Source organism: Hippocampus comes, unplaced genomic scaffold (assembly GCF_001891065.2).
Source record: "Hippocampus comes isolate QL1 unplaced genomic scaffold, H_comes_QL1_v1.1 scaffold443, whole genome shotgun sequence".
Taxonomy (NCBI): domain Eukaryota; kingdom Metazoa; phylum Chordata; class Actinopteri; order Syngnathiformes; family Syngnathidae; genus Hippocampus; species Hippocampus comes.
The window spans coordinates 370,866-395,372 of record NW_017805111.1 but is presented as its reverse complement, the minus strand read 5'-3'; the positions used below and the strand labels follow the sequence as shown (position 1 = coordinate 395,372).

At 45.1% G+C, this 24,507-nt stretch overlaps 1 protein-coding gene and 1 long non-coding RNA gene across 5 annotated transcripts; one reads left to right on the top strand and one right to left on the bottom strand.

Moving 5' to 3' along the window:
• Positions 1-589: 589 nt before the first annotated feature.
• On the bottom strand, positions 590-22,052 carry tmem260 (transmembrane protein 260). Of its 4 annotated transcripts, none has more exons than XM_019865484.1 (16): positions 21,905-22,052; positions 18,831-18,862; positions 17,441-17,592; positions 8,867-9,044; positions 8,679-8,792; positions 8,420-8,599; positions 8,299-8,339; positions 7,193-7,279; positions 6,241-6,349; positions 5,953-6,125; positions 4,908-5,079; positions 4,420-4,559; positions 3,781-3,957; positions 2,690-2,743; positions 2,386-2,470; positions 590-2,225 (listed from the first exon to the last, which is right to left on the bottom strand). In XM_019865484.1, exons 1-16 carry the CDS (start codon positions 22,026-22,028, stop codon positions 1,965-1,967), a joined length of 2,079 nt encoding a protein of 692 aa, XP_019721043.1. In that variant the 5' UTR covers positions 22,029-22,052; the 3' UTR covers positions 590-1,964. The 4 variants fall into 4 exon arrangements, with proteins under 4 accessions (XP_019721043.1, XP_019721044.1, XP_019721045.1 ...); XM_019865485.1 differs by having other exon boundaries at positions 17,441-17,552; positions 21,905-21,943; XM_019865487.1 differs by having other exon boundaries at positions 2,109-2,225; positions 2,386-2,435.
• A 94-nt stretch (positions 22,053-22,146) lies between these two features.
• LOC109513207 (uncharacterized) lies at positions 22,147-24,507 on the top strand. Its single transcript, XR_002167679.1, has 2 exons — positions 22,147-22,234; positions 22,845-24,507. It is a non-coding gene; the product is annotated as an uncharacterized LOC109513207 (long non-coding RNA).

The following is a 24,507-nucleotide window of genomic DNA, read 5'->3' as shown; positions in this document are numbered from 1 at the left end:
ATATCACGGCGCTCACACCCTCTGTTCTCTTCCCAAACATGAACTAACAGACCCATCCCAAGCCGCCGCCTCCCTCCATCGCAGCTTCTATGCAGCCAGAGAGGAGAGGAGATAGGCCCAGTTGCTAAAGCTGTCTTTTCAGCCCCTGCTCCCCGCTCCGTCTATCTGAGATACACAGCAAGCGGAGGTGTCGCTTTTCTGCTGGCATTTCGGACAGTATCTACTTATAGACGGGGAGGAAAAAGAGAAAAGAAAAACAGAGAGGGTATTATCAGGGAGGGATGAGAGCAGCAAAGACATTTTGTCTTTTTATTCCCCTTCTAAGCCCTGGGCTTTGCTCCCAATCCGATTGGTCGATACGGCCAGGGATGTAAATGAAATGCAAAGAGGAATAAGGCTGGCTTCCCATCTCCAGAGTGTGCCCCCACCAAGTCCCCCGCCCCTCTCGCGCCGCCTTACTCTCGGGCTGTTTATGCCGTTGTCTTTCTGTCTCCCCATTCATAGACCTGCTGCTTCCCCTGTTCCTGTCTCACCCTCACTTGCCTCACACACACCCCACCCTTCTCCCCCTCCACCCTTGCCCCATCACTCGAGTCTCCCTGGCTGGGCTCTCAGAGCTCTTATCTCCTCAGACGCCCCACATTCCAGCGTTGTCGTGGCTCCCTGCCTGCATCCTCGGTCACGGCGATTCCACGGGTTGCCACAATCCGCGGCAGCTTGCTGATTTAGGGTGGGCAACTGACTCTCAGAGGAAGAGGCAGCGAGAGGAGAGGAAGAGGGGAGGACGCGGATGAGGGCGGAAGGGAGACAAGTAAAGTAAAAACATAAAGAGCGCATAAGACAACAAACCGCCCAAACGCACAACTCGTGATGTCACGTATGTGGTGGGCAACAACGACACAAAGTCTTCTGTGTTCCCCAATTCTTTATTAAACCAAGGAAAAAAAGACTTTGGACACAAAAAGGTGAAAAATGTGTTCAAACAACCGCAACTTTCAATGTAGCAAGCAACTGACTGCCATCAGTCCTCTTACAACATCAGTGGGACGTCAATATCTGGCTCCTTCATCTGAAGTCTCACTCGTATGTCCAGGTGACCACAAAGGCGCATCCATTTCTGCAGGAGCTTGCATGTCAAGCGTGTGTCTGGATTCAACAAAACTTCTCAGATATTCGGGGTGCACTGACCCATTTACCGAGTGTATTTCTGCATGTGTCTGGCAAGGGGAGGACTTTAGTTGAGATCTACGCATGTTCAGGCACATGCGTAAATTTTTAAAAACAAACTGACACGTGTGCGCACACGCACTTTAAAAGGGTCTCTGGCATTGTGACATTTCATTTAAATCCACGAAGGATTACAGGCCTCCCGTTAGGACGGAAGAGTGTGTGAGGATGTGGGGGGATGGGGGGAGAGGGGGCCTAATCGAATGCATTAGTTTTAAACATTTAAAAGACTATCTAAGACAGACTGATGGATGGACAGGGGGATGGGTGGCGAGTGCCGGGACTGGGTGGCACAGTGCGAGTCTGTCCTAGATTAAACAGCTGCTCTAATCCCCTATTTCTGCCCCCAAATTGGGTTTCCCTCAATCTCGTCATCCTAATGTGAGAGGGGGGAAAAAGAGAAGCGGAGTGTCGGCCAAGGCAAAAATAATCAGTACATTAAAATCTGCATGAGCAAGAGAGGAGGGGGAAAACGGAACAGAAGATGTAATGATAAAGAAATCAAGTGCCAGAGTCTAATGGGGCACACTTGATTGGGGTCATTCGAGGCTTCCTGTAGTCCAGCTCTCTCACCACATTACTCTCATTCAGTTCACCCAATGTGGCAATTTAGTCAAAACCCTGACAAAACACCACAACTGGTACATTATTGCGCTTCCTTCTGGAGAGCCAGCGGAACAAGAAGCTTGCCCGCTCGCAGGTCAGTTTCACAACTTCTGGGTGTCGGGTCAAACCTGTCAGGTGGTTTGCTTGAGGCTCTGGCGGTGCCGGGCTCTTTCTTTCAACAGGTGTGCAACGGCCGAGCGGATGGCGGTAGCCTGCGGGTCTGTGGGTTCCTTGTCCAAGTATAGGCTGAAGTGCTGGATGCTGCAGGTCAACAAGGTGTCTGGACTGTGGCTTTGGTGACCTGAGCGCAGCAGCCTCTCGCAGGCCAGTGCCAGGTTCTTGTCCCAGTTTGAAGGATAGTTGGAGGCGGACTCCACAAGCGCCTTATACAACTGCAGGCACACACAGCCGGACAATTACGAAAACAGATGTTTTGACAATGGATGTTGTTTTGCAGTATTTCCAGGAAGTGGCACCTAAATCTGTCCGCTATTAAAAAGAAAAAAATATATAATATTACTGATGTAGGAGCATTGTTGACGTCAGACTCACAGTGTAAGACAGCTCAAAGAGGTCAGATTTGCCCTCTCGCTGCATCCCCTCTGCCAGGTCAAACAGGAAGAAAGCCGTCTTTATCCTGAAACAAAGCGCTTAGGGATCAGGGCTAAGTGCTGGCTGGATGGCTGGATGACACACCACTTCAATAGAGTGACTTATGGAGATACAGTTGCAAAACGGAACGCACACGTACTGAAGATGCTCGACCACACATTACTGATCTATGGAGATGTTCTAGCAAGTGCAGCGTATTTATGCAAAGTGTAAGCGCATCTTAAATTGGACAGTTTGAGTGTACCTGGCTTGCCACATCTCCTCGTTAGCCACACGCTCCCAGGATGCAGAGTGGAAACTTCACACAGAGGGGAAAAGTGGGGAGGGGGAGGAATTTAAAAAGCTTCAGGCAGTAACTCTAAATGAATACAAATGCAAATATATTGTTCCACTCGACTTACGCGTGGTCTGGAGCGCTAAACAAATATTTAATGCATAAACTTTAAATGACTGTGCAACAATGCCGGCTTGCATATTAGACATGGAGTAAAAACACATTTGCCCCCTTTTTTTTTTCCACATGAAGATTGTAACCACTTGACCTCTTCTTCAAAAGAATATTTTAGCGGGGTCCCGGTGCTAATATTTAGCTGGTGGGCATCGGCGGACACGCTTGTCGTTGGAGTGCGAGAAATAATGTCACAGTATTCAGCCGTGGATATCTGAGTGAATGAGGGGCTGCTGGCAACCGCAACAGAAGATGTAGCTCTGACTAATTCCACTTTTGACACAGTTATTGACAAAACGCAATATGAAACTCATTATTTCCCATCTTCACTTTCATTTCAAATGGCTGAGAGCCTAATGTCTATGCTCTGCTTGAATTCACAAAGAAAGCAGATCACAGCGTGGAGAACAGAGCACAGCCAAGCTCCACGAGGACGACTGAGGAGCCGTGAGACAAGAAGCAAACAGATCTGCTTCCTTTGATTAAATCCATTTTGTTTACTTGTCTGTCTGAATGACAAACAGAATGGCAAAATGAAAAATGAAACCCAGTAAATGTAAATAAAACTGAACAACAAATTTATCAGGAAGTCTTTGCTGTCACTATAAATATTTTCGATGAGACAATCTGCTATAAAATGTTTATGCAAAAAAACAACAACAAAAAAAAAACTGGTTTATCGATTCTAATTTCCCTCACAGGATGAATAAAGTTTATCTCTACAGCTATCGAAATAATATCAGACTATAACGTGAGGGCAGATTTGTTGATATGGCATATTAGAATGTATTACATTGTGCAAGTGCACCGAATATTGTAGCCACGACTGCATGGTTTAAAATGTACATCGCGGCTATCCAAAGGGACAGACTCTTTTGGTTGCTTACCGGTTGTGTGGCTCGCTCCAGTTGTAAAGATTGTGTGTGCGACTCGCCCACTCTTTGGGGCGAAACTGCCTCCGAGCAGGCACCAAGAAGTCACACACACCGAAGGGCCAGCGGGAGAAGCTACGACCCCAACTCGGGTCTCCATCAGGCAGCCCAATACAGGCAAACACGTCCCTCCTTCAGAAAGATAAATTGTGTCAGATGTAAAATGAACCCCTTTTTGCCTTCATTCTAGATAACACAAGCAGGCTAATTAATTCCTGTGTATTTCCTTAGTCAGCACACTCTTATACCAGGTGCTACATACCAAAGCCTCGCGCCCTGAGGGTTCAAACCCGTTTAGTGTTGCCCCACTGAGAGGCCGAGAGGCATTTTTTTTCCCAAGCAAATACTGCCCCCTGGTGGATTCGGCATTTACAGGTCATATCTCAGTTTCAGAACGGAGCCAAGAGAGACTGTTTGACACAATCAAGCAGATTAGTGACTAGCGATTCATCAAAGTCCTTTTAAGGCCTCAACGTACGTATGTGCTTATCTTCACCCTGCGTTCAGCGGTGGGTCAACCATTCCGCTGCCTAATGAGATCACCTACTGCTCTGATGGACCATTTCATTAGATAATTTTAGCGTTGAGACTCACTGGGAGTTGTGCATCAGAAATTGCTCTAGATTGAAGGTGCCCTTCTCCTCAGAGTGGACGGAGTCCCATTGCTGGCCGGGAAAGTGCACCCCACGGAGGTGCGCCCCCAGCTTTTTCACATACCAACTGTATGTCATCATCTAGAGAGGAGAAAGAGAAGTAGGTTTGTGTTTGTTTGTTTAGAATGATGAAAACAGGAAGGGTGTGCGCCTGAACAGTCAATGGTGTTGTTATATAGACAAATCTCTAAATAACAATTTGGTTCGCCCAACAGGTTTTTCAAATGTAAGTGTGAGTAGACAATTTCTTCAGCCACTTAATAAAATTTCCCATTAGTATTATGGTGAAAGGTAGTTGGAGAAAACAATACAGGGGGACAACTCATTGACTTTATTTTACAAGAAACAAGGGTGTTTACTCATGTGTACTTTGTTCTCATTGAGACCCAGGCTTGATCAGAGAGAGTGAGGACAAGGCAAGGCTCTCACTTCCTGGTCGACCAGGCGCACATCAGGCCGCACATCAAGACAGTAGTGCAGGTAGCGAAGGGAGTTCCCCGGAAGATCTCCTCTGGTCAGGATGATGGAGTCCGTTGGGAAGGAAGCTAAAAGCTCCCTGCCGAACCGTTCCACCACGCTGTTATTGCTCTGGTCACATTCCCTAAGATCACCGACGCGTATGGAAACAGCAGCTTTGTTTACTTGCATTAAAAAAGGGCTAAGGGTGCACTTTCACTTCCATTCTAAGCGGGATACTGTATAAAAGAAAGTCAGCATATTTGCTTGGGAGTGTGCTTACAAGGTGCTCTGAGGGGAAGTTGTCAGTGGCCCCGCCCCTTCGCCTGTGTACAGCGCTCCAGCTGCCTATCTAATCGTGAGCAGACAGGTGTGATGGGAATGACAGCGCGGGCCATGCTCTCTTCATGATCAAAGCCGCTCAGTGATGGCTGTCTGGCACTCCTCTGCACCTCGTTGGTGTAATCTGCCTCTTCGGACAGCTAACATCTCAGGCTGAGCTCAGCGAGTAGAATCTATGTGCTAACCGTGGCTCACTTTAGCCCTTACCACGGGGTGAGCGGAGAGAAACCTGACATGTTCATACCGCAGGTCTGAAGCACAGACTAGAAACAAATCGGGTTGATTCGGGGGGAAAACTTAAGCAAAGGGATTTTAAAAAGGTATGAGAGAGGACTTTTTATTTTCCCCCTTTTCTCTTCGCTTTAACTTTTCTCTGCTGAAGTAACACTGGAAAAGTGGGCGTTCATACAATTCAATGTTAGTTAATCCCTCGAGAGCATTCAGACGCTCTGTAACTGAGTGACACCTTTTTCACGCATATTAAAAGTAAAAGCAAAACCAAAACTTTTACAAAAGAAAAAGCTTAGTGGTGTTCTCTGATTTATTGCTATGGAATTGCAAATTCGAGACCAATTAGGCAAAATGTTGGCAAATCAAACCAAGTGAATTTTAGACAGAATGTCATAACTTTCCCCCCAAAATATGACAGTCAAAAGCATGGATGCCGAGCACTCACCTGTGATTAGTGTGCATCATGTTTACCAGTAGAGCCACGGTGAAGACCCAGGCTGTGGTCTTCCAAAACCCCCCATGGCCTAGCCTCCGCTCCAACCGAGTGAGAGTAAGGCTGGAGCCGAGTCCAGCCAGCACACACAATATAGCATCACCCTGGATCCAAAAACGCTCAACCTGCAGCAGACAGAGTGATTCCTGCAGTTGGACTTCAACACAATACATTTTGCTGCATCGCTGCCATAATTGTCAATTAATATACAGTAATAAAATGATCTGTTTTTTATTTTACCACTCCAAGCAGTAAAGGTCTACTGATGTCCAAGTTTGCCCTCCAAGCAAAAAACAGTGAGTATAGGAGCAGCATGGAAATCAACAGCCAGGACATGGAGCGATACATACTGGAACAAGAAAAAAGAAACAATGCTGGAAAAAACTTGATTTTCCATTGACATAAGAGTGAGTCCATAATTCAGCTTGCTAAGAGGGGCATTTTCTCAAAGTAGCCTGAGTCATTAGGATCTGGCGCCAAGCTCTGAATCATTTCAGCTTGGCTGGAAACTGTACTAAAAACCAAGCAAACCAAAAATGAGACAGAAAAGGTGTAAACTTGATTTTAGTCACTTAGGTTTCACAAACAACCTGTTCAAACACAAAGTGTCACACAGTATTTGAGATTTCATCAAATCGTATCCATTATTAGGAAAACTGGCATTTCGATGATTTCATTTTGACATCCCATTGCATGATCTTGCACTTCTTTCATTAGTGTACAGTGATAGGAATTTGCAGGGATCAGTCCTACAGCATAAAATAATCTACTTGTGGACGCAAATTCAAAAACAGTGCTTGGCTTGGCCTGCCGCACATTGAGCAAAGTAGCCAAATGTGAATAAACGTTCGCATTGTATGCAACTAGTTCTCCTCAGTGGTAGGCCGTTGGCCACTAATCTTGCCGTGATTCAGAATTTGAATCACATGTGGTTGGTATCACAACATTGCAGATTGAAATGCCATCAAAAGTGCCATGTCGTATCACATATGTTTTCACAACTCAAATTATAACTTCAGTTATGAAGCGAGAAACTGCCACCCATTATGTGTGCAAGGTTCAATTTCCTTGTGCAGGAGTGTGACTTGACGTTTTTTTTTCCCCCGTCATTGTTCAGTCATATTCAGCGACATCATTCAGTCTGCGACGGGCTTCTTTGATTTGGTTTCTTAAACTAAGGGCTTCATCTTACCTATCCATTGAGGTGAGAAGGAGGCCCAATGCTGCCAGAGCCACAACGGGAGGAGAAAGGTCTGCCAGGCAGTGGTCCCACTGGGCCCTACAAATACACAAACAAACACGATGGGAACACATGCTGACAAACGTGCAAGACAAACTCAGATGCTCGTCCTATGACAGAACTCAAGGACACCAATTCAATCCTCGCCGTTCCCGATCAAAACAAACACTTTGGACTGTGCGCTCCTCCTTTCAAACAGATTGACAGATTCGAATGACAGTGTCACGCACCCCCCTGGTGCCCTGTCCTCTCTTCTCAGCCCTTGTCAGTCACTGAGCGCTTTCTCAGAGCAAAGATAGTTTCCTGCCTCTTGCTTAATACCCATCTCGATTTGACAGCTTATTGAGTCTCTCTATCTCCCAATGTACACTATGTGCGAGTGTGTGCTTGCGAGTGGTTGTGTCAGCTTCTCCACTGGGTTTACGTCTCCAGTGCGACATGCTTGTCATGTTCGCCTGTCTTCCCCATTTTGAAGGTGCGGTTGTCCATCAAGCGGCGGGGGTGATGAGTAGTAGTGGGTGCCTGGCAGAGGGATGCAGGGGGGGAGCCTTAAGATGCATAGGCACCCCCATTTCGTTTGTGTGTGTGTGTGTGTGTGTGTGTGTGTGTGTGTGAGTGTTGGCGGGTGGAGTCGAGAAAATACTTTTTTTTTTCCAGGGCTGTTGCAGCGTCTGTCATCACAACTCGTCACGCTTTAAACACCAGCACTGAGTGATCACTTCAAACTGCTGGTGAAACAAAACACAGCGATTTGGCCCTCTAAGAAGGTTCACTTGTGCTTTGATGGGAGGGAGTAGAAGAACAAAAGCTCATGAAAGAGAGAGAGGGATAGGCTGTGGAAATGATTGAGCACTGTGAACAAGTTGGTGTGGTTAAGCCTTTGTCCATCACCAGAACCAGTTCCAAGGATAGCAGGGTGCTCCAGCTCCCTGACTGTACCTCTGATCACACATAGCTACACTGCAAAGAAAACCATACCTGCATAATGAAAAATAATTCTGCATATATATCAAAACAGAATTTTGACAAGTACGAAAAGAAGAAAAAAAAAACCTCACTTCAGCAATGACGTCAGGTTCGCAGAGCTCTCCGTCTTTGCCTGCAAACACAGAACGAGAGCCAAGCAAAACTTGATACGCCAGAGAACAAAAAAGCTCAAACAGAGCAAGCAACTCTTACCAGACTGAAGGTACCATATTCAGCCCTGAGCAGGTGGGTTAGCAGGCCCGATATAGTGGTCTGGTCGCCCCAGCTCCAACGAGCAGCGTTCATGTAAGAGGAAAAAGGCAGGAAGATGTAGGGCAGAAAACCCAGCAGGAAGCACATTCCCATCCACATGAGGCTACGTAGAGACAGCTCCTGTCAAGACAGCAATCCAATTTGCAATCAAGCTAGGTACTGTAAAAAAAAAATCGACGCGTAAGAACCTCAGGCTTACCCCGTGTGAGCGGAGTCTATGGAAGACCCACGGGATGACTGGAAGTACATAAAGCACCAGGGTATGCTGGTTGCAGAGTCCCAGCCCGCAGCAAAGAGCCCCCCACTGTGAATGCTAACAGTACACATGGCGTTCTGAGGACATCTCGACAAGAAATTTGAAAATGTCAAAGCTGAAAGTCTACTTACCTTTCGCCTCTCAGATGCATTCGTAGCCGAGTGAAAGCTGGCAGCAGAGAAGACGAGCAGCCCAGTGAAAAGATTGTTGAGGGTGAAAACCTCGGCAACCACTGACCACTGCCAACTCAGCCTGGAAACGGCAAAGACTCCTCCAGCCAGTGCTGCCCCAGGACCAGGACCTACCAACCTAACAGCGAAGGACAAAAGGGGTTGAGGGGCTGCTCAGCATAAACGAGAAAAGCCATTTATCCATTTCTCAGTGAACACAACAATTTTCTTAATTTTGGTGATGATTAAACTCATCTGTGTATTTCGATCTAAAAATCAGCTTTGCCTTGCCGTTGGCGAGCGTAGTGAGGATAAGAGTTTTGGAAAATGTATGAATGAATGGCAGATACCCATGTGTGCAACATTAATTTTTTTTTTTTTTTAATGTGTGTGTGTGTGTGTGTGTGTGTGTGTGTGTGTGTGTGTGTGCGTGTGTATACACACAACGGCACATTTTACTTACAACCAATGGTCCTAATTTGTGAGACCATTGTATGCTGTCAAACAGTATGCCGTGGAAAATATTAATTCTCAAGTTTTTCTCAAATGTGTTAGAGTGTACTTATGTTGAGCATTGTACGTAACTTGGAATGGAAAGTGGAATTAAATTACCGGTATTGAATTAAATGAAGTGCGGGTGAGGAAGGAAAATTTGGACAAAAGGTATTCATTCCCCTTTTTGGAGAAAGAATTTTGGGAGTGGCCCTTCCTAATTTTTTTTTTTTTTTTGTCACAGATGCGTAAAGGCATGATTCACTGCCATTGTTGTGAGTATGTTTGCATGGCACTGCTTATTATTCTTTTTTTGGTGACTTCCTGTGGCAGGTCTCCGGCAGCATTACACACAGGCCAGGCATATATAGCAAACGACAGTGTTTAAGCGTTTCCATGTGGATATACATTTCGCACATATGCAATTCAGGGTTCACGAGAATTGTTTTATAAATGAATCCAGCTCTGTTTCCTTGTGCACGTGCCCTAAGTTTTTGTCCCTTTTTCCTTAACAATGGCACAAATGAAAAGAAAAAAGCAGTTTCACATTGAAGTTGTGCAGTTAAAACCCCCAAAACTGATGCCCACTCTTTGCATTCCAATCTTTTCATTACAGTCCAGACCTAGAAAAACATTCCATGAATTGGCCCAAATGAGAAATATAACCCACCACCGCCCATTCGCAGAGAAGCTAGTTGATCTCAAACAGAACGGCATAAAAAAATGCCATGGTCATGATGGCACTTTATCCTCAGCTTCTTAAATATAATGTGTGCAAAAAAGTTTTCCGCTTCCTCCTCTCCTGTAATGTCTCCATCCTTTTTGCTGTAATTGAAGCAAACTTGGCCTAATCTGTCATGCGCTAAGACCCACCACTTACTAAAATGAGAGACAGAGGGAAGAGAGAGGTGACAAATGATGGGAGGAGGAAGGAGGGGTGGGTGGTGCAAAATAGTGCAGTCAAATGTGTGTTAAAGGGTTGAGACAGTGTGCCGGATGAAGGAGGAACTAAAGCAGGAAAAAAGTTCAAACAGAGAGAGAGGGGGCAAAAGAAAAACGGGTGGGGGGTGGGCAGCCCGGTCCCCTGCACGCTGGCTCGGAAATATGAGCGGGCTCGACAATTAGGGAAGTCAGGCAGTATGGCCCTTTCCGCCATTGTGTGGAGTGGCTTAGAGTCCTCATCAGCCTATCAGCTAACTGACAGGCAGAGAGCTGCTCTATTCAGCGCGGCAGATACAAGCTGCAGGCCAAACGGCTGCCAGGTCCCTTATGACCCCACAATCCCTTGCCGGTGACAGCTTCAAGCTCCATAGCAAATTAGGCGCTCTCACATTACAATCGCAGAAGACAGATTCCATTAACGGTATCTGAAATTGAGTAGAGAGCAGGCCCGTTATCAGACCTGACTCATAAGCACCGCCATTAATCAGAAGGCATGATACCATTTATACATTTCCAGCTCTCTGCCTGCCGCTGTGATAGTCAGCCACAAAAGGCCTGATGAGACTTAGGCGAGGGGAACAATGGAGCTTTCTGAGGAAAGCGCGCTAAATCAGAGGGGGAGAGAGGGTAGGGGGGGAAAAAAATTCTTGCTTGCTGACTATTTCCCCTTTTTTCTTAGGCTTTCTTCTTCACTATTTTTCCTCTCTGTGTTCACTGTAAGGCGAGCTTGTGAATATATGTGCGAAAGGGCGGGTGCGGGGGATGGAGCGTGTTGATGGGTCGTCTAGGCGCGCGTCTTAATATGAGATAGCGGTGTCTTCCCTCGCCGCCCCGCTCCAGGAATTAGTTGTAACTTGAAGCAGGGATGAAGGTGGTGGGGGCAAACGGGGACCCCTGCACACACAAGTTTACCTCCCCGCTTGACAATTAACCCAAAGCTCACACTCCTAGCAGGAGGGCGGGTTTTTTTTTTTTGTGTGGGTGCAGAACAGTCAGGGGGGTCCCATGGACACAGTTATTACAACAAGTCGGTTCTGGCTCCTTAAGCCCCACCTGATAGATATGCAGCACTTGTCACATATTCAGACACACATCTTTTTTTCATCTTCTACTACTTTATTCTCACTGGGTGGCTGACAAATCTCTCTGTTAGAACTTGACAGTCCGTTGGAGCCCAGTGATGTGTGTACAGTACAGCTGTAAATGACCCGCCTGTCTGCGTGGGACCACCTGGGTCCAAGTCTGCCTCTCTACAGCTTATTCTCCGAGGGCATACAGACATAACAGGACAACACTCTGACACCAGAGCGTTCGCCGTTATCGCCGTTCTTTGTAGTGCAGGATGCTGCTGTGCAGAAATGCGGTGGCTCAGCCTCAGCAACAATGGCCTGGCTGGAATGTGGCAGAAGAACAATCCAGCTAAGTCATTTCCACCCAGAACGGAAGCCTCAATGCCAAAATTTTTTTGCATCCTCACCTGTCCAATTAACCTCTTTGACAAGACATCAACCACACAATTATGTCAATTATCAATGGTCTAGTTTTTGACAGTCCTCAGACACTAAGTCACATTTGAAGAATATCTGCCACAAAATGCTCTGAGCTGATTCAAAGAGTAAAAGATGAAAGGGAAATACACAAATAAGAAATGACAACGGTACAACAGGCTCCGTTAAGCAGTGTCCCCTTCAAGGACTCCACAAAAGCGCAGTAAAACCACTTTGAAGTGTCAAAATGGGACCTGCCTCATTTACCACTCGAGCTCTCGCTACACAGTGTGTACTCGAGGCGTGCCAGCAGTCGCCTGTGCTAAATGGCTGCGACAAAAGCATACACCAGCCCTGCGCACTGAATGGCACTTGACAATGGAGCTGGTCGGGGCAGCCAGCGATACACAGCACCTCCGGGACCAGACAATAAATACCACAACTGTGCCGTCGCAGATCAGCACCGCACTGTTCTCAACCAAGTGGTTTTGGGAGACTGCTGGAAAGGAATCACGGAAACCATAGAGGAGGTGGCCTGCACGGCCTGCGAAGGACGCTTCCAGCTGGCCCTCAATGACACCTCTGAGCTCTCCCCTGGCCAGGCCGGGTACTTAGTGGCTATTAGAATACAGAGCATTTCATTGCTTTGAACTTTAAAGCCAAACTGCAATTGATATATTGTATTCCTTTACGCATTTAAAATGGTATGGAAAGGTAATGGTAAATCTGTTACAGGAATCAAAACCTTTGAAAGACATGCAAGACTCTGGTATTCATATTCGTAACAGAGATGCACTGCATAACACAAATTTGGAACATTGCAGATACAGAGGACGCCCGCTATTTGCGAGGGACAGGTACAGGGTCAGTCTGCAGAATTGACACCTCTTGAAATCCATCGGGGGAGGATATTATTTTTAACCCCAAATGAAAATGATTCAATATTATTTTTCCACAAAAAAAATTGAGAAAATGGGGAATCAAATCCACCACCCCACCCCAAAATCACAGAAAACACCAAAAAGGTTACCACTACTTGAAAAAATATTGGAGAATAAAGCTTTTGTGAATATGCAAATTCAAGGGTCAACATTCCCTCTGAACTGCATGCATGAGCAACTGCACACTTCTGTCACCCTCTTAGCGCACACAATGACACTAGTGCACACCATGAACACACACATTCACATGTCGACATTACTGATGAAACTGTTTGTAAAACACTACCTTAAAGAACCAAGTCATCACTAATATTGCTAATAATTAAGCAATAAATAGGTTGACGACAACAATAGTCTTTTCATTACTGCCTCAGTATAGTCTTTTTCAATTGGTGATTTCATAATACAGTCAAGCTCAGCTGAATGTGGCATGCCACGACCCAATTTTAGAGCAATTACTGAAACATACTCCCCTCCCTCATCTTTAGTGTTCACCAAGGATGCAGTCTCCTCCACAAGCGAGGGACTCCGGCTTTGCCACTCAGACACCTCTCCTTCCAGGAAGCGCTCCAGTGCTCCTAGTGCGTATAAAATTAATCAACACAATTCCGCTCAAACAATGCAGCCACCGACATGACAATTTCTCCCGTAATGCCATCATAATCTCAGACCAACACACAAAAATTACAGGGGCACGAGGGAAAGCAATTTACACACACACACGCGCGCGCACACACACACACACACACACACACAAAATCGTGTTTATGCAATTCACTGACAGCCATTTTCCTTGCTGCTTTTCCACCAGTCATTAAGTATACAGCAGTGATACATAAATGTTGCTATATAGACTCCATTAACTAATTTTGGCTGAACTGTAATTGCCAAGTCTGATCCATCTCCATGCCGGGTGCCTTATTAAGACTGCCTGTGGTGGTTGAAGAATGTAATATTGACGTCCAAGAGAGACACAATCTCAGGCCTAAGGGCAAAAAGGACTATTAAACTGGGACTGTATGCTGCCGTCTATCTGGCGGTCCTTCTCTCTTTTCCTATCCCATAGTCAGTAATGAGGAAATAACATCTTCATTAGGCATCTGTTTAACTGTATTAGAGAACGAGTCCTGGGGGAAACCATTGGTTATGCTGATGGTGGGGGGGAAGCAGGGCTATTGGACCGCAATATAACACATGGGAGAGTGGGAACAAAAGAAGAGCAACAATTTGGGTGGAAATGATGTAATGCTACATTTGCCACTGTTCACAAAACAATGGATTCGCAAGAACATTTTGAGCATGTTTAAAATTGCAAGCTTGAGAAGAAAAAGAGTTTGGAATGAGTTAAACTGTTTGCAACCTTTCACAAATGATTACAAACCCCAAATTCGCTACATTCACAAGCATTCGCCGCTCATTCGGGCTTAAGAGATTCCATTGCCATTTTGCAAATGTGAGACCTGAGCCTACTGATCCATGCAATTCTCCACCACCGTTCAAAACATACCATATATAAAAAGAGGACCATCTCAATCATATTGCTGATGGACAGCGTGGCACACGCTCACCCTCCTGTTACCTGAGGTATCGGCTGGGCCAATTTGTAGCAACGGAGCCTCTCATCTAGGGGATAGAGGCTGACAGACATGTTTGGTGTGCTTATTATGTAATCGCGATCAAACTAAAAATGCTGATGTTTGAGTGTTCCAGGGTTGTTTTTCTGCTCAGAAGGCTGTCAGCATGCTAACGTGGCTGCTCCTGGTTTCTCAGGATAAGCTCGGGAATGGGAAGAGATCCCTCTAAGGTAGTGGAGATACAGAGCAGCTTTAGCAGATAAAGTGTGAAACGAGAGCACACGCAGAATACAGAGCTGCCTGGATTATCCCGTTATGAAGGGTGCATTCCTCTGGAGGCTCACGGCTGAGGCCCGTAGCATTCCGCGGGCCAAGTGTTTTTTTCTTCGGTGCACCTCCGAGTGCAATCGATAGTAATTAACATTACGTGCGCCATCCTCAAAGGCTTGTCAAGCCACGGTGCGAAAACATACCAAGACGTGCAATTTGACCATCAAACCACTTGATCAAGGCAAGGGAGGAAAGTGGAGTTGGCAAATCAAAGGGAAGTGTTACATTTCTACATTTGCCCAAGCAAAGTGCCTTCCAAACCTATGAATGCACATTCCCCCACATTAAACGCCGCAATCCAGCCGACTAATTTAAATTGATACTTCAAAGGTTTGGATATAATGCAGATAAATGTGCCTTCAATACAATTTTCCTGTGAAGGCATAAAATTGTTTCTGTGGGAATAAATGGAGCGACTCAGTTGAATAAAGCTTCAAATGCAAATAAACAACAAATGAGAGAAGTCATTGAAGAGGGAGCAGCTATCAACTGCCCAGTTTTGGAATTGTACAGTATTGGACAAACAACATAGGAGGCCCACCCCTCCCCTTCAAGCCACAACATTAGTGCGATTGCTGATCTACAAACTCAAACTGGGCCCTGAACAGATAACAAAAACCTTTTATGCTTTTTTTTTCCCCCTGCCCAATTGAGCCCATAGATTACATTACGTTCACACTTAACAGCTTATGTTATGTGACTGTTTGCTTTGGCTGAAGTCCTTGCTACCCATCAGGCTCTAGTCGAGGTAGAGTGGCGTGGGCTGTTTTCAAAATGACTTTTCACTTAGCCATAATCCAAAACTGAATCTAAATCCCCAGAGATTACAAACAGCGCTATAGTTAACATGCACGCTGTGAGCCAAAATGCTCCCAGACAGCATGGCTATTTCCGGCCTTCTCGACGTCTGGCCAAGAGCTACTTTCCTCCAACTGAATAGTAACTCATCAATGGCATTAAGGCTGTGGGGGTCAGAGAAAAACCAAAGGCCTAAACAGCTCATCTGGAAAATGCAGTCTGCTCTAAAAGCCTGATGGAGCACATCCTCGTCAATCCCCTTGTACTTCTTCAGAGGCCTTGACTCTGAACTTTCACTTTAACCCTTCAACTGAGTCATGGAAATAAGGCAATTAAAAAACATTTAGGTTTGTTGTACATTACGACCATGTCCCAACTGCAAAAATGCAGATGTGGAAAATGACATCAATTAGATGATGTTGTCCGGTGCTTTTGGCAAGTGTGGAGAAAAAAAAGTTCAGCCTGACACAACAAATATAATATAATGTAACAACAAAGTCTCATATTGAATAATTGCATATTACCTAACCCCAAAGGGGAATCAAACACTGTACTTTGGACAACAACAAAATGCAACGAGGTAAACGAGTACAACACATGAAACCAAAAACTCATCATGCGGAGGAGATGAGGCGAGTTGTGAGAAAGAGGAGGACAGCGTTTGTGAGCATGTTCCTTTTTAGACCCAGGAGGCAAGAAGCGTCAGATTAGAAATCGTGCCATGTCTGGATTGGGCGCATGCTGGGCAACACGGGGGGTCGAAGGAATACAGAGATGTGGTGGCGTGGGGGTTGGAGGGCATGATAATTGTGGTATACATAGACACACGCGAGTGCTAACTCACAACGGGTGGCTGATGGGTAAACAGGCTGGGCAGGGTTGTGGCAGGGGGAGGGCAGCATGAGCTACGCTCCTGAATGCTGAGCAGAGGATTAGGGACAGCACCGTCGGGCTGTCAGGACCCCGAAATGCCACTCTGTGCCTCACACGGCATCCAGATGCAAAAAGTAGTGGAAGAATGTCGATTTCTGTTTCTCCAAGACTGTTTTTCTCTAATCAATTTCCTGTTTGGATATTTGTCTTGTGACGTTGGTACGTTTTGACCTTCTGTCCAAATAAGGTGATCTTTTCATATGTGTGAGTAGTTCAATTGAAAACTCCATTCTCACTGCGGCTCAATTCCGCTTTTTTGTCCATCTGCACAATGTATCAGATTTTTTTTTTTATGCAGTGTGAGCAATACAATTCCTCGTTTTTCAAATCCAACCTGGGCCTCTTTTATATGTGGATATAAATCGGATATGTGCCCAATGCATGCGATATGAACGCTCATCCGTACACATCCGACCGACATGTCATCAAAAGCCCAATATGCCCGCTGCACCAACGGGTAAGAATGCTTAGGGGGACTATTGACAATGACGCAAATCTGCAAAATTGTTTTAAGTAACAGTGTTGATTTATTTGATTTTGATTTCATCTCTCTCACCTGGAACATGAAGCATAAATTGGATGTGGTGATAGTAGTAGTTCATCCATGAAGACGGCTCATTTGTTACGTGTGGAAATGACGTGATGTCATCTTTAGAAGAAATGAAATGAGGGGATTGAGAAGCGTAGTCTTATATTGCCAAATTATTTATACCTCCTCCCGCCTCACTTCTCTGTCGAAATGAGATGATAAGATGATATTTACTTTCATAAAAACTGCGCGTCATTTTTTTTTTTTTTTTGGCGCACATCACACGACGTTGTGCTTCGTGCGCATGTAGGACACATTACGGACAAAAATAAATCAATCTCAAGAAAAAAGAATGCTTGTATTAGGTTAACTGTCCACAATGAATTTGAATATAGAAATGCGATTAAATAAAGCTCAACTGTACTAAACTATATGACATTTCTACAAAATTTGAATTGAGATGTACATCGAAGCATAAACGTTTTTTCTTTGCATCTACAAGGGCCTACCTGCATACAGTCATGCAGAGGGTGCCGCATGCCACTGCCCCCAGCACGCTGCTCATTAGGTTGACACTGTGGGCTGGTGAAAGTGTGGGCAGAAGACACATGGCCATGCGAGCTAGCAATGTGAAGAGTGGGTACCCGGGAGGATGGGCCACCTGGGCACACAGAAACGTTTGAAAACACAGTGAGTGGCATCGCCTCTCACAAAATAACTGACATGGTGCGAAAGGACGGTCATTCGTAGAATAGTGGTTCAACTTCACATTGCTGACTTGCGTGTAGTTGCTGCGAGACAAATTTGTGACCCTGAACAGGTTAAGCGAAACAGAAAATTCAGGAAACCAAAGGCACCTCCTCCTCGCACTCTCCACTTGTCTTTCTTTGGCCTCTTCCCAAGGACGGCGCAGCTCCCAAGAGCACGCAGCACAACACGTGATCTTCGCCCGCCCCAGCCCCCAAAACCACCGCCGAGCCGCAGTCGTTCTCGTCTGGGGGATCTCAGCAATCACAGCAATTAGCCGCTAAGTCTCCTTCGCCCAGATAAGGGCTCAGTCATTAAAGACAGATTCATTTCCTGCCGCTGATAACATGAGTCACACTGGCAGAAAGTAGGGGCAGCGCTTCAACCGAAGACAGTGAGGAAAGGTGAGTTTGACTACTTTGCCGGTCAACGTTAGAACAGACCGTACCATAAAACTACACCAGATGCCCCAGTTGGGCTTTGGAACAAAATGTGAAGGTCAGAAGACAAAGCGAGGGAAAGAAGTAAGAGTTCAAATCGTGAACTTGAGAGCGAGAGAATGACATGAGAGGAAAGATTCAAGTTCAGGATCGCTGAGCCAAAAAAGTCAAAAAGACAAAAGGGCAGAAGAACTCTTGGGATATAAAATGGGCAGCCTGGGACACAGGGGTGGCCTGCGAGGCCTTTGGGAGGCCTGCGAGGCAGCCGGGCAGGCCACACGGACCGCAGCCCTAACAGCAGGATTACTGGCATAGTGACACCGACACAGCCTCCCTAAAAGGATCACAGCGGCGTAATAAACTTTATTAAATAATAAAACTTATTATAACTGTTAACCCGATTTAGTTCATTCTTTGCGGCTTACACACACACAAAAAAAGAGGGGTGGATATAATAAGCCTTATACCGTACATAAGGCAAAGCCTACAAAAGCCATCGCCTTACTATTGACTTTAATTGGATTTGAAAAACGGGTTGCAAATTATAGCATTCTCTACTTGCAACTTGGTAAAATAAGTGTAAAGAAAAGAAGGGGGGAAACCTGTGGACTGAAACTGAATTAATCTGCTTTCTGCCCATGCTTAATTAAACTTGCTTAATGCTTCTAAGAGTTAATGAGTGAATTGATTAAACAATAGCGCTAATACTTACCCCCAGCTCACAGGCAGTGGTGATCAGCTCTCCTGTGGAAGAGAAATGGCGGAGGAAATTAATGTAAACCCAATAATTATTATTAAGAGACAAGTCTGCTCCCAAAGTTTTCCCAAATCAAATACTTGCACTGGGGTTTTGCATTAATTTGCTAGGATCAAAACCTGCAAATCTTCCCAGTGTGACATTTCCTAAGCGGCACGCTCATTCTCTTCAGCGCTTGCCTCTCCCCTGACGCCTCCCCTCCCTTGCCTTCGCCACCACACACACACACACACACACACACACACACACACACACACACACACACACGCGCCAGTAGACATCCTCTCCAATGCACTGTCACAGTAAGACACACATATGCTGATCTGAGAAGAATGCTTCCAGTCCCATCCTCCCCGTGCGTCAGGGTCTTTCTTCTGCCACTCTCCATGCGTCTCTGCCAGTGTCTCAGTGTCGCCTTCAGTCCGTTGGGCACAAACAGAAAGAAGGCGACGCTGGTGACAGTCACAGAATGAGGTAAGCTGCAAAAATAAGAGCCGGCTGCACAATTTCATGACAAGCTCTGTGTGAGGCACAACACTGAATGAAAACGTCTCCCCCACCCCGATCCCCCCACCCTTCTACTCCTAAAAGCTATTTGAGCAAGCTTTAATGTAGCTGGGCACAAACCCATTTGTGCCAGAATACACCCAGAGCGTTTCAAATTATGCTGATTTCTCACCCAATGTTTGCATCTCCCACTCATGAAAATTGAAATTCGGTTCAGATTAACTGACACTGATAAAGGTTTGGGTTCATGACAGCACCCTCTAGCGGCACTAGAGAGAAAGTCCCGCGTCTACTCCATCATATTCTGCAACGTCCTTGTGGCCTGTATCGGCACAGCACAGAGCATCAAACCATTCAGTGAAAAAGAAAAGATGTGCGCGTGTGAGGCTTCACAAACCGTAAAATGTTCAACAATTGAACACAGTCCATTCCATGATGCTTGACTTCCAAGTTGTTTTTGATTTCAAAACTTTTTTTTCTAACATGAATATGTAAACAAATGCAAAATGTATTCATTTGTTCCAGGGTCAAACTGTCGCCATCATATAGCCTTTATTATTTGTAGGGGTCACAATGGAGAAATTCGCAATTTACAGCAGCAAAATTTTGAAAGAAAGAAAGTGGGGTAAAAAAACAAAGTTGACTGGTTTAATTTTGTAGTGGAATTAATTACAAAAGAGACAAAGAAAAAGTTAAAGGCATGAGTTAATCACATAAGATGTGCTGACCTTAATTGTGATTTAATGCCTACATTTGGTGGCACATGAGGATCCCTAACTCTTATCAGTCTAATGGAGCATGAAGTCAGAACTCCTCCACCTGCACATCTTAAACACTTTCCAGCTCCATTTCACCCGGCATGAGCGGCGAGCTACGTACTTGCCACCGCTTCCACATTTTCTCGTCCTTCGTCAGCTCCTCATTTTCCCTGAGCGGTGGCACACATTTCCCCCCATTCAACAGAAATCAAACTGAGTGAGCAAAAGCAATCTCAGAGTGAGGCGGTTCTGCAAGCCCCCCCCCCCCCAAATGGAAGCTAGTGACTCAACGGGGGAGCAGCGAGGTTGCCAAGAGTCTTTGCGATAGTGGAGCATGGGCACCCACACCGGTCTTCCCGTAATCCCAATCATTTCCACACTCCACATTCCTAGACAACAGTGTGCCCGAGGGGCTGTGCTCAAACTTCTCCAGGGCACATCACACCTAAAGAGATTAGGACACGGAGACGGAGACCTGGGGAATTCAGCTGGCACTATCAGAGTGGGCATCCTGCACCGTCCCTAAACACTGTGGAGAAGGGGCTGGCCATTTTTTCAAAGCACCCCCTTCCCCACACCCCCCCCCCGTTTTCCCATCCTCATTCACGAGAGCAGGCAGGCTACTCGGTGCTCTCTCCTCGCCGTTCCGCATTCATATCTGGCTCAGCTTTTTCATACGCTTGCAATGTGCAAATGCGCGTTTCTTTCCGCAACTTGTACGCCAGACCGCTGCAAAGCTAACAAGCAGCAGAGCCTTCATTTGGCCAATTTAAACATCTGTAACTTGACTATCTCAACTAAACACTCTCTGCAAATGTGCAAGGCATTCTTTGGCAAACTGCATTACAGAGAAAGTTGGAAGACACATTGGTCTACAGCAGGTACTTTGCAGAAGGTAGGGACTGAAATATAGTGCATGTGTAGAACAGTACACGTATGTATATATGTACATAACAACAGACTTGTGTTTCATTGGGGTAATAAAAAATCTCAAGCATAGAGCGGTTCAGCATTCGCACGTTCACCTATTCACGGATTTTGAGGGGGAAACTCTCTGTAGCTCGAATAATTTTCAGGGGTGGCCGTGGATGAGTGTGTGTCAATGTGTCATTCTTTATCATACCATCCACAGGCAGGGTTTCATGAAATAGAATTCATATCTATCCAGAATAATGGCCATCAAACTCATAATCAAGCAGGAACAAGTCTAAGTAAAAAACACAATTTTTCTGAGCTTAATTTAATAGATATTTGCCATCTTCTTTGCTGTTGCTTTGCTTTTGTGTACTATCTCAATAATAATAACAATAATAATAACAATAATATTAATAATCGATCCGGGTTTTTTTTTTTTTAATGGAGAGGAAAATGCTTAATGCCGATAAAACCCTAAACACGATAGTGTTTGATATTTTTCAGAGACTGATAATAGCATAGGTGGAGATAGACACATGAATTTTGTTGCAGAATGGTCGTAGTTTTCTAACATTCAGCCCAAAATAGGTCTACGTGAATTGGTTTTGATTCTTGCAAAAAGCATGCCCCAGCCATATTATCAAGACAACACAGTAGTACCCTATTTTAAAATGGGGGAGGAATGTCATGTTTCCGTTAACGTTTAGTTTCCCTGACAGCTAGCAGGTGTAGATCACCTTAATGCAGCTCAAAAGCGGACCACATGAGCAGCTACCAAAAACACAACAAACCCACGTGACTTGAAACAAGGAAGCTTAGTTAGCTTGCTGACTGTCGTTAGCAACCAACCTGAATCTCCGCCGGGGACTGTTCTCTGCACAGACGGCACATAGAGAGCAAGCACACAGGCGACGGTTGCACCAGTTAATATCCAGCTCGTCTTCTGTTCCGTGGCCATTGTTGACATGGACATACGCCGGCCCTTTTTTCCCTCGGAGGTTAACGAGAGACAACTAGCGACCCATGTTGCACCTACAAGCTAGAATAAAGCAGTGCGACTTGGTTTACGCGAAATTAGTATCCCTTAACGTATTGCGTTTAAAGCGTTTGACTCAAAATGCAGACACAACATTCAGGGCTGAAGACTTAAAGACCGAAATTGAACCTCTTCTTTTCCTGGTACGTATCCGCGCCAGTGAGCGAATCTCGCGAGACTACCGCGGGCATTTGTTTTAACCATTTACTGTATTTCAAAGACCACGCGATACAAAGTTCATAATAATACAAAGCAACTTCAAAATAGTATTTTATATTTTTAATTGGTTTGAAAAATCACTTTCAGATTAGAAATTGTAAATGTTTTAACCCTGACATGTTGTGGGTCTAATTGAGCCACTTTAAAAATGACATGAAAAGAAAACTTTTAATATTACAGTTTTAAAATATTTGTGACTTGATTGAATACATACACAGCATTAAATATAGTGACACATGAAGGCTAAAAGGGTGAAGAATTTTCATTATGTTTGGATGGTTAAATGTGCAACAGTTCTTATTCACCCAGAAATATTGTTGGTCGATCAAAGAAACAAGCATTTCAGAGTGGTTATCATACTTTAAAGACAAATATATAAAAGGATGGTATTGATATGGTGGTCTGTCCCAGTAGTTACTTATCAATCATAGTTATGGCTCATACTGTATAGTAGGTCCATGGGTGAGAGAGTGAGAAGGGGGGTGAGGGGGGGGATAGACACTGTTTATTATTTGACACTTTGCCTTTCTCCAGAAATATACACCAGCGGTTTGGCAAGGAGGCCAGCTGCCCCGTCCGTCTGTGTCATGCTGAACACCAGTCTGCAGCACCTGTTCTCAGGTTGCAAGACTCTACTGCAAGATGGCGGCATGATAATGTATTGAGGAAGGGACAGAGTGCAGAGGACATCAGCTGGCGGGGTCATCCAGGAGGTGCAGCAGACAGCATAGTCCAGCAGGAAACACCATCCTCCTATGCAATCTTTATTGTCTTCATCTTGTAAAATTTCTCTTTCCTGCCGTGCTTCCAGTATGTTTACTGTATGAGTTGGATTTTTTTGTATTGTCCAATCAGATTTCAGCCTCTATGTCATGTCATGTGAATCTGTCCGGGGCCACCAGTAGTGTCAGTCAATCTGTAGTGCTGGCTGATGTAACTAGAATAGCGATGACGTCAACATTTTTCCATCAACTGATTGGTTGGTCAGAGCAAGACAACTGCGACATGAACACGTCTGTAGTGATTTGCACACGTTCATACATTTAATAATCAGAATCAGAAAATATTATGTATTTTATTTAAAGGTACAAATTGTATTTGTCATGTTATTTGATAAATATTAATTCTGAATTGCTCTATGTGATGTACATGACAAAACTGCATGCTGTTATATTGTGTTTTTGTACAGTATTGATCGTTTATTTAATTGCGATGAGTTAGTATTAAGAGGTGGACTGAATCGGTAAGTCCCCATTTAAGGCCCAGGTTCCAAATACAAAGCCCACCGCTGGTATTGACTAGGCACCCTTAAATATCTCCATATTGTGACCATATAGTTTGAAGAGTTAGTGTAATAAAAATATGGCCCCCTTGAACTGATAATAATCCCCGCCCACCATAAATGAGTCTGATCCGTCAGTAAATTGAGCCCTTGGTGAGGTGGAGTGGTGTCAGCACCTATAGCCAACTCTCCAATGGCTGCCTAATCCTCGCTTCCCACTCGCTGCCACCCTCATCGTCTAATCAGCCTCCAACACACACACACATACATCTGACACACACTCGAGTGCTCGGCCTTCCTCGCACTCAGCCATCTCTTCAGTGTGATGTCACAGCTAATCCATGCGTGGTTATCCGCTGGGCTGCAGTGTTGGCTGGCAGAGGGATGTGGGGAGGAATTTGGGAGCGACGAGGATGAGGGGAGTGAAATCAGGCACGTCATAAAGTCTACTCTCCAAGCACACTTTGAGTGCACTAGAAAATTACATTCAAGCGCAAAACATTCGGAAATGCTCAGTTTTGTGTTAATATGTACACATTATTTAAGATAAGTGGATGCTAAAACGATAAAAGCACGATATAGCAACATTATTAGAGGTCTGTTGGATTAAACCTACTCTCTCCCTAATATGGCCTTTTTATTGGCAGCTTGTTCAAAAAGAGGAATTACCTAAAGTGCCTCCCTCCATATGGCACCATTATTAACACACATTAGTTGACTGTAATAGCTATGGAACTCATTATAGTTTCAGATTAAATGTGATTACGTGTGAGCCCATGTACACATGTTGCATATAGAGTGGAGATTTAACTCAATCCTTTTTGGGATGCTGGTTGACCCCTGAGCTGAGACCTTTGAGGCAGATGCACTCACTACTACTACTACTGTGACCTGACCGTATGAGTAAAATCATCT